This window comes from Drosophila elegans, unplaced genomic scaffold (assembly GCF_018152505.1).
Source record: "Drosophila elegans isolate 14027-0461.03 unplaced genomic scaffold, ASM1815250v1 contig_208, whole genome shotgun sequence".
Taxonomy (NCBI): domain Eukaryota; kingdom Metazoa; phylum Arthropoda; class Insecta; order Diptera; family Drosophilidae; genus Drosophila; species Drosophila elegans.
Genome location: NW_024545578.1, coordinates 12663803 through 12674771, shown reverse-complemented (window position 1 = coordinate 12674771; position 10969 = coordinate 12663803). Strand labels below are relative to the sequence as shown.

The following is a 10969-nucleotide window of genomic DNA, read 5'->3' as shown; positions in this document are numbered from 1 at the left end:
TTTTTATTTAAGTCACTTACAGCTTTTCTGTATAGGTGGCGCTCCATTCAACCAGATGTCGCTCGTCAAAGTTCGGATAACTGTGCGCGAGTGTGCGTGCATGTGAGCGCTTTTAGCTAAAAGCTTTCCGGTTTTCACATGATTGCCGTCCTTGTTCTTCAAACGTTTTTTTAAAGGCCAAGAATGCTGCCTCTCTGTCCTTGGCCCCCGCCCCCGCTCAGCGACCCATGTGTGTGTGCGAGGGCTTTCGGTCTTCTTCTACCTACGCCAACAACTTTTTACTGTGGTGTTCCCGTTCGAGTCGTATGGAGTGGCCTAGAGACCTAATTTTTATTTTTTGTCCGCGTTTTGCGCGAAATAGTTTTTCCCGAAAAAGTGAAGCCAACGAATAAACAATAGCCCAGAAGGCGAAAGCCAAGAAAGTGAGAGTGAAAGTAAACAAAGCGGAAAAGAACGAACTGGCGTTAATTGTGTGTGTATTTAATATTTCCGATGCGTCCATAACGGGAGTGTGTTTTTGGATCCCCCTCCATCCTCTCCGTCTTCGACTTTCGCTGAATTTCAATGTGCAATTTTGTTTAAAAATTAACACAAAGTGGGAAGATAGCGTTGTGTCATAGAATTGGAGCAAAAGCAAAAAACAAGGCGAAAATTAGCAAAGGCAAACGGAAAAACAACAACACAGAATGCCCAGTAGAAGCCCAGTACATATGTATGTACTATAGTATATGTACATAGTAGGAATTGCAATTTATAGTTGTTGTTTTCAAGAGCTTTCGCTTGTTGCGCGCGTGCGACGATTGTGCAAGAAGTTTTTGTGTGTGTAAAGTCGGGAAGAGGAAATAGCAGAGAATAGAAGCAGAATAACATGGGAATAAATACAAAATAATTGAAATAAAAAAAAAAATAAATCGCCAAATGCGTTCGGCGTTGCGTGTGTGTGCGTGTGCTAAAATATGCTGAAAAGCTCTCGGAGAGCAAGAGAGAGAACGCGAGAACGATCGGGAGAGACAGCAACAACGATCGGCGAAATGAATCACACGCAAGCTTTGTTTTGCGAATTATAAATTCGCGTTCTCCACATATGCGAATTCCCACACTGAGAGCGAGACAGAGAAAGAGGGAGAGCAGCAACAGCTACAACAATAAAACCAAGACATAATAATAGAACTTTTGCTTTCGGTTCCAACTGGTTTTTGTATACATAAAAAGAGAGAGAGAACTCTTCTTCTTCCGCGATCTTCGTCTTGGAATTCATGGAAACCGGGCGCATGCGCAAAACAAAAACTACAAAAGGAACAACAACGACGTCAGCTGCATGAAAGGTAAGTTCTCAATTCTCCCCACGTCTAAACTTCCTTTCGCTCCTTCTCTTTCCCCAAAAACCCCTCTTACCTTTTGTCTAGTTGGTGAAGCTTTATTTTATTGTACTTAACTTCTTAAAATGGTAAAGATCGAGCACAGAAAAAACAACATAATTTTGAATAAAGAACTTCATATTATAAGAGTAATTCTTACCAATCTGAAATGCCACAAGAGATCAATTTAATAAATTTAATTAATTTTTGTTCTATCCTTTAAGTAAGCAATCTTTATCTTATTAAAAACAAAATTATTATAAATTAAATCGAGTTTGGAAAAATAAAGATTATAAGCTAAACCAAAATGCTATTATATGAATGTTATTTTGAAATTTATGAAATTTACCTAAACATTTCTCCTTAAATGTTTAAGATCAAGTTTAAACACTATTTTTGTTGTCTGTGTAAGGCACGGGGGTTGATGAGATTGGACAACGAAAAGTGAAGAACTTGGAGTCGAGTGAAGTTTATTAAAGTCGCAAAAAAGGGGAATTTTCATAGGTTCCAAAGAGTGGGGGAATATTTCCAGTTTTCTGTTTCGCGAACTGGAAAATTATTTTAAAAGGGGGAATAAAAACAGTACTGTTGAAACTTTAAATGGATTTGGTTTTGTTTCGAGAATAAATGTTTTAAAGCATTTTTAAATGCATTTTTAAAATACTAATAAAAACAAATCTAAAATTAAATCTAAAATTCCGTAAAATACTTTTTTTTATACCAACATTTAAGAGGACAAAACTTTAAACAAAAATTAAAATTCAATATAAATAATCTTTAATTACTTGTAAAAAGGTTTTAGTCAAACTTTCTACTTTAAATATATATTTTTTTAGTTTACTCAAGTAAAAATAAAGTGAGACCGGAAAATAAATTAAGGGTTCAAATAAAAAGAGGCCGCGTTAAATTGCAAATTGTTTGCTGGATAATCAAATGGTACCGAAAAAAAGCTTTAAAAGCTTTTCTCCCTGATAAAGAGTTGACCTTGGCCTGCTTTGTAAAAACATTAGGCTTTATCCTTGGCCCACATTCCCTGTGACCTAACCTTCAACTTAACCTTGCCTTGACCTAGACCTTTTAAATTCCTTGTCCTACTTCCTTAAAATGGGAAATAAAAGTTGATTTTTCTATTAATATTCTTAGCATTTGTAACCTACTTAAATCTCAAACTACTGTTGACCAATTATTACCTTTTCAGGTCTTTAAAGCAATTTTAAACTCACTAATACTATCGTTACCTGCCATTACAAATCAAAAACCAATCCCACACATCACAACGAAACGTACAAACAATTAAAGTTAAATTATAACAAAATGGATACCTTCAATGTACCTATGCTGGCGGAAAGCAGCAGCAACACATATGCAACAGAAGCTACCAGCAACCATCACCACCTGCAACATCAGCAGCAGCAACAGCAACATCAACAACAGCAGCAGCAGCAGCAACAGCAACTCTTAATGCCACACCATCACAAGGATCAAATGCTGGCCGCTGGCAGTACCCCAATGTTGCCCTTTTACTCCCACTTGCAACTGCAACAGAAGGATGCAACAGCAACAATGGGATCTGAAGCAGCAACAGTGGCGGCAGCTGCAACATCGGCAACTGCAGATAACTTCAGTTCCTTACAAACGATCGATGCCAGTCAATTGGATGGTGGCATTTCCTTGAGCGGCTTGTGCGATCGATTCTTTGTGGCCAGTCCAAATCCCCATAGCAATAGTAATATGACACTAATGGGCACTACGACAACAGCAACAACTACTACTACTACCAATAATAATAATATAAATAACAACAACAATAATAACAATAACAACAACAATGTGGAGGCTAAGGCAGTGAGGCCATCGAACGGCGGTTCGGTGATCATCGAATCTGTGACGATGCCATCGTTTGCCAATATTTTATTTCCCACCCACCGCACCGCCAACGAGTGCATTGATCCCGCCCTGTTGCAAAAGAATCCCCAAAACAACACCACTGGCACTAGCATTATTGTGCCGCCCGTTGAATATCATCAATTGAAACCACTTACAGTCAATTCATCGACATCCGTTTCCACCAGTAATTTCCTTTCCTCCACCACGGCTCAATTGTTGGACTTTGAAGTGCAGGTGGGTAAGGATGATAGTCACATAAGTACCACCACCACAGGTACAGGAACAGGATCGGGATCGGGATCGGGTACGGGTTCGGGATCTGGTGCAACAACAATATCCACAGCAACACCAACAACAATAACGACTACATCCAATAATAACACTGCCAATCCGACAAGGAGCTCATTGCACAGTATTGAGGAGCTGGCCGCCAGTTCCTGCGCCCCAAAAGCAACATCACCCAACAGCAGTGCCAGTACAACACCGCAGCAACATCACCAGCAGCAACAGCAGCAGCAGCAGCAACATCACATGCAAAGCGGCAATCACAGTGGCTCCAATCTCAGCACCGACGATGAATCCATGTCCGAGGATGAATTCGGGCTGGAAATCGACGATAACGGAGGTAAGTCAATACTTTATTAACCTATTTTTCCAAAAAAACCCCTAAGTTTCAAGGCAAATTTGTTGGCAATATTATGTTGTTTGCTGCAAAATGTGAAAAATAGATAAAGGCGTTTCAATAAAAAGTTTTATCCAACCCACCGAAACCCACAGAAATGTTATAAAATAAAATCGAAATTAGAAACAAACAACCAAAGAAAGCCGTGTTAAATAATATATTTAAACAGAACTTATATATACAATTGCGAAAAATTAATAAATTGTGTAATAATGTGTAATTGTGTAATAACAAAATTCAAAAGTGCAGTGTTTAAATAATAAACTAAAGTATATAAACCACTTAAAACCACGACTTCCAAAAGAAATTATTACGTATGAATTCTGTGACAATTTATCCAATATGTAATATAAAAGCAAATCAAATTTACAATTTACCAAGTATTGAAATACTTTAAAGTACAAGTAATTTGTCTATATTAAGTTATTTTTTTGGGCAGTAAGTAAAGGATTATTTAATTAAAATAACGATTTAAAATACAAGATATTGAGCAATCCAGTTAAAACGCAATCAGTTTGTCACGCATTTCCACTGACATTTATTACATTTTCAATTTAAATCGAGTCACAGCCTTGAAATTTTCACTAACTTGTCATTACTGGCGTGCACGCCCCTGGTTTATTCCAGTCAGTCGGCCAGACGGTCGTCTTAAATCTTAGTGTGCCAAGTGCAATGCTAAGTTTAAATATGCACAGAGTACTCTCGGTACCCCTCCCCAAATCCCCTTTCCGCTCAGTTGGCCTCGCACTTAGCTCCATGTTATTCGGCCTGGCGTCGGATGCAGCCATAAAAATCCATTTGAAATGTCTATAAAAATGCAACTAACCTACTTTCGGGTGTTGTTTTGGGAAGGTCGAATTTAAAATGCTCTTTAACTCAAAAACTTAATTTTTATTGCTTTAAGGTTGGTTAAAGTAGTTACAAAAAAGGACAACATTTTATTACACCTTTAAAGCCTTGGTAAAAATTTATCATATATATAATTTGCAAACTAAAAACCAATTTATAATTTTTAATTAATTGTCTCTTTATACAAAGCTTAGGTTATTTTATTATCTAGGTTCTAGCATCTTATATTTAATACAATTTGTTAAAAGTATGGGACAAAAAAATTGTTGTAAATATTAAACTAATTATTTCAAAGGAATTATAAAAAAAAATAGATTTCAAAAAATATTTACAAAGAATTTTAAAAGAAACATTCCCCTAGTCAGCCAAAGAGTGTGTAAAAATGCAAATGAAGAAAAAATTCGCTCGATACGTGTGTCGATGCGTGAACAGCAATTAAATGAGCAAACTGAGACAGGCCCCTGCCAAATGTTGATGATGGATGATCAAACATTACAGATATACATACGTATGTACATATGTAAGGTTGTATGTTTGTCAACATTTTGTTTGTTTTTTACGCAGCATTTGGTGGCATGATACGGACTTTTTAAATTGACATTATTGACATTCGACAATGTCAAAAACACAGACGCATTTTCTACCCCTTTCTAGAGGCATTAAATGCACCCACCCACTTGGCAACCTTCGCGGGAAACCCCCAAAGTGCAGCTTAAATTTTCCATCTGCTTTTATTTCATCCTTAGAAGGAGAGGCAAAATGGAGCAAGGTCAGTTGGGGTATTAGAATTTGGGTCAAGCTCAAACGAATCGTTGTTGCGCTCGCTTGCGTTTTCTAATATTGGAGATTGGGCCCAAGGATGCGAGACAAAAACAAAAAGCGAAATTGCATAGAAATTTGAAGGTCATTGTGTGCATCAGCCGCAGCGCTGCCGACGTCGCAGTCGGCGCAGCAAGTCGCGTGTTCGCGCCCCCTCCTTCTCACTCTCTATTGCACACTCTCCCCGTCTACAGTGAGCGAAAAAATGGCCCCTGTTGAATTCATAAAAACATCTAAATGTAAATATATTAATTAGTTAATTTTTAGTTAATTTTTCTGAAATTTATATGATCAAATAAATTTAATTTCTTAAAAAATCGCTAATGGGTTTCGATGTCCAAAATTTATAAATTGTATTTAAGAATTTGGTAATTGGTTTTAAGCGATTTTTGTAACGAGATGTTAAATAACATTCAGGGGGTAAACCACTTTAAGGTTTGGTGTTAAAGTGCTTACATCTTTCTATTAGACTTATCGAATTAAAGTAATACTTTTCAGTGTGCAGCTGTTGTTGCGGCTACATTTGTTGTTGGCGCGGTTCTGCCTCAGTTGGTTTTATTTGCCGACGACGCGCCACCGCCGCCCGCAACGCCGGCTGACATTGACATAGATTGCATCGTACCGCACCGCACCGCACCGCACCGCATCGGCGTCTCTGCTTCTGCCGGCGTCGTTGTCGTGCGTCTATGCTCACCTCAAAGGATTTAAATGGGTCAAAGTCAGCTAGCAGCTTGTTGCATTTTGAAAAATGCACAAAAAGAAAACGAAATAGCAGCGGCGAATTGGGGCACGACATTGACTGCATCGTATAGCATATATGTAGCTTTATAGCTTATATGTGTGTGGATAACATATGATATATATATGTATATGCACTGGTTCTAGCGTTGAATGCATTTCAAGGTCCTTGCGTTGATGCGAAGGCTGTCGCCGTTCGTTGTAGCGGCCTGTGTACCAAGGACAAGTCCACCACCCCCGGAGAATCCTTGAGTGTTCAAGGTTGTTCTATATGCAAACTATGTCTGCCACGTCTGATTTAAGCTGCGACCTTGAGGTCGTTTTGTGGCTGCGACTGGGCTTGACTTTGAAAAAGGATTTGGTGAAAATAGCGTAATGTTTGGCATTGCACAATGTTTAAAGATTTAAATGGAGCAAAGCGAAATATAGATTAACCTGGTCTCGGGTTGTTTTAAAATTCACTTTAAGCTCGTAAAAAGGTCAGGAGAACATAGCAAAGGCAAATTTAATACGATATACAAAAATCTGATTGAAACTGGTATTTTCTAATTTAAAATTGATAGTTAAAGTACTTTTAACTGTCACCTAAAAATTTGAAAGTATATTTTAAAATATAAGACTGTAAAACTCGAAATGGTTTTCAATAAGCAAACATATTATATGATAAATTTAAATGGTGTTATTATTGTAATTGTGTTGTTATTTTGCAATTCAGTAATTTTATTCAAATTTCAAATTCATTTTAAAAAAGTAATATTTTTTTGAAAATATATTATTTTATACCAAATGAGTGCCAAGAATGCTTGTTTTTTTTTAGCTATTGTGATCCGATCTTTTTTTGTATTTTTACATTTTTAGTTATGAGTTATTAACATATTTTATGGAATTTCAAGCTTTATTGGGAAGTTTACTTAATTTATATATGTACTAATTGCCAATTGTCTGGTCTCTAAAATAATATTACTTGTAATTAGTTAACAATTATATGAAGCAAGTAGAAAATCCCTCACATTCTATCCTCCACATTGGTCATTCACACTTGCTTTGAATTCTAATTCTTTCTCACGATTTGCCATTGGCAAGCAAACCGCAAATTGGTAATTGAACCTAAACTAAGCACACCGATACACAAAGAATAAGGCTTAGTCAAGCGATCAGAAAACAGAAATCTTGTAAATGCAATCAAGGATGGAACATTGAAAAATATCAAGTTGGGTTTAATAGAGTCGAGCTAGCCCTTAAGAACAAAAATAAACCAAAACCCAAACCCAAACCGAATCATTGTAGTGTAACAAACTGAACAATAATAATGATAATGTAAGCAATTAAAACAGGTAATCGAAGAGGCAGGTTCCGAGGGTGTAGGCACTTAGTTTTGTTTGCAAATTGTTTAACTAAGTGCATAGTAATTGGCTTATTAGTCGGGTTTTAGAGGAATGTTTTTTTCTTTAAAAAAAACCTCTGTTTTATTTGTGTGAAATTGTTTGACTAGTAAGGTTTCATACCATTTAGAATCGTTGAACCCCTCAGGGCCAACATTGAAAACAGGGCATTGTTTCATCGAACAGTCTATATATTTTCAAGTTAACTTTTTCAAGGTTTAAATAAAACTTTAATTGTCTAAAACTGTAACTAATCCAATAACTGGATTGCAAATATAACTTATAAATTTTATAATTTACAACTTGGGTTTATTAAAGAAGAACAAAACATAAACAAAAAATCTTTTGTTTATTTCAAGATATTTATTTTATTTTTTATGTGATTTCGAAAAAGAGCTTAGTTTGACTTGATATATATATTTTTTATTTATACGGTTAAGGTTTAGTTTTTATTGTGACAGCTTGTAAGATAATTGAAAAATACAAGAATTTTGGAACTAAAACAAACTTCATTTACCTCTTAAAAATTGAGTTGATAATGAAATAATTAAAAAAAAAAACCGAAAAAATGCTTAATAAATCATTTTTTTTTCTGCATAATTTTCTGGTGGGTTTAAATTCTTTTAATGATAATTCATTCCCCTAATCTTGAATAATCCACCCATAAAATTATTTTTTATTGTTGCTGCAACATTTTTCATTTGTTTGATGATGCAAATGGAAAATGATTTTTTTGTTGTTGTTATTTAATGCTGTTATTGTTACTGCGTCGCTTTGACCATTTTATTGTTGTTAACCTTAGCTCGAGAAAAAAGGCAAATGCCATTGAGAGTGAGTCTCGCACTCTCGCAATGTCTGGGGCGTCTGGCTCCTATAACTATATAGTAATACTGCCACTCCCCCAAGCCCCCTAACGCCCCCCGTGGAAAAGTGTGCTAATGGGTCGCCAGTTGACCCTGTGCCACATTCACTGTTTGCGATTCTGCCGACGCCGGCAGCGCTGCTTTGCACTAATTTTGCAATGCCAAATGGGTGGGGGAATGGGTGGGATTTGTGCAGCGAGAGATGCAGAAAGAGATAGGAAGAAAGAGAGAGTGAGAGAGGGTAAGAAAAACAAACAGAGAATGCGCATTGATTTTTCCTTTCTGCGCTGCACAAGCTGATTCTTATTTTCTCTAGCCATCTCACTTGCTCATCCGCCCGTGTGTCTCTTTCTCACTTGCACCCTGACCTAGTTGCATTCTATTTTCTTTGTATTTATTCATTTAATTGTTATTTTTTCGGGGTAGTCTGCTTATAATTTAATTTATGATTGGTTTTTCAAAGTATGTTTTAAGTGGTATTTATATTATAACACTATAATGTTTTACTGTAAGACTCGGATTATTATATAGAACAACCATATATGGAAACTACCTAAATGTTGTTTACTACTGTTCAATTTACAAGTATTCGACATTTAAACATGAGTAAATCGGAAACTGGCGATCTGCGTGGGTAAAATTTATTACTAAAAATACATTTTTACCTTTCTTTGATGGTTATATTTTGTGCAATGCTTTTTTGTCAGGTCTGTATGTAAGTTAAATTTGTTTTATTGTCATCAGTCGGTTATTTATTGCCAAAAATTGTTGGCAATGCAACTCGTTCGATTCGGTTCATATTTTATTATCGGTTCTCATTTCTTGAAATTGCGCTGTTACATTTACCACAGATATTGAAAGCGGGCTGGATTGGTCATTGCATAGCAGAGATACTTGTACAACTCGACTCTTATCTTTGCTTATCACCGCGTATACGTAATTTCGTCTTTTTGTATTACGTATACGTCATGTGTCAGTTTGAGTATCAATAAATAATTATGCGGCGGAAAAGTAAAAAGAATACTTAACCTACATTTTAGAGGTTTACTGTTCTTAGCCTTGGATCACACTTATTGAACTATTTGTTTAACTATTATTGCAGTCAATTGAACAAACAAATTGATTACGATCTAAAAAAATATTGGTTTGATATCAGAAATGTTTAAAAGTGATAAGTAAGTGTAGTGGGTATTTGCTTAACTAGCTTTGGGTTTTACGGCTTACACATCTAACACTTTTTGGATAAATGCTGTTTTTGTATTGATTTTGAAGTTCCAAACGGCCATTTGTATTTAAAGCAATCGAAAGATTAATAACTTAAATGTAAAAAGGTATAACAAGAAGACTACTGTAAAAGCTTGATTTAAAACTAGTTTGCATATAAGCAGATAAAGAAAACTTCAAAAAGTCGATAAAAGTTGAAAAATTCAAAAAATGTATAAGTGTGCACTTCTCCCCCTTTTTTTACTTGATATAATTTTGGTCTCTATCCTTTATTTCCCTTAACAGACCACACGCAGCGCAATCAGAAATCGTCCAAGTTGAACCGATTTTTTAATCTTCCAGTCACAACTACACGCGCAAATAGTTTATTCTTGAAAAAAAAAAATGTTAAAATTTGCTTTGCAGGCGGCCGTCTCACCAACACACGCACACTCCTCCGCACGCACACAAACCCACAAGCGCAGATAAAGAGCCCGCATACTAGGGCAAATTTTAAAGCTTTTGCCGGTCGCCGTGAGCTTTTGCAGTTTGCACATGTGTGTGTGCATTCTGGGTATAAGAGTGTGTGAGTGTGCATAGTTGAGTGGCGCCAACTGCAAAAAAAGCGAGAAATAAAACGGGAACTTAAAATGATCCTCAAACACAAAAGATAGCAAAGTAAGATAACAAAATACAGACTTCGAATCAGATACAGAAAAAATAAAAAAATAAATATATCCCCGGTAAAAAAAAAACTTAAAAAGCTTTTTAGAAACAGCATGCAGGGCAAATGCAAACTAAAACAAATAAAAACTCATGTGAGCTTTTCGCTACAAAGCTCACACGAATATAAGAGGAAAAATACAAAATTCCGAAAGAAAAAATAAAAAATAAAAGCAGACAAATTTCAAAAAGAAAAACAAGTAAAAAGATCCATCAAGTAAAACGAGAACAACTGTTTGCAGTTTAGGTAAATGGAACGCAAAACGCACTTTTACAGATAAGCACTCGCTTGACAGAAATAAAAAGAGGCACATAACAATTTACCCTTATCATTTACACCTTATCAGTTGCATTTTTGTTTCATTATTTAATTCGAAAAACAATTCTGCTGTCCATTGCGCTTTTTGTTGACACTTCCCTTTTTCTCTCTTACATATACTTTTATTTGCATTTTTATTTATGTAC

At 35.8% G+C, this 10969-nt stretch overlaps 1 protein-coding gene across 2 annotated transcripts in view; it reads left to right on the top strand.

Annotated features, from left to right (window-relative positions):
• Nucleotides 1–280: 280 nt before the first annotated feature.
• The window catches only part of LOC108135572 (nuclear hormone receptor FTZ-F1), a 42503-nt gene continuing 31814 nt past the window's right edge, over nt 281–10969 (top strand). The window contains exons 1-2 of one of the 2 annotated variants that reach the window (XM_017256341.2): nt 281–1325; nt 2557–3870. In XM_017256341.2, coding sequence (XP_017111830.1) covers nt 2673–3870 — 1198 coding nt within the window. In that variant the 5' untranslated portion in view covers nt 281–1325; nt 2557–2672. The remainder of the gene's footprint in view (nt 1326–2556; nt 3871–10969) is intronic. The other variant, XM_017256340.2, reaches the window with a different exon arrangement.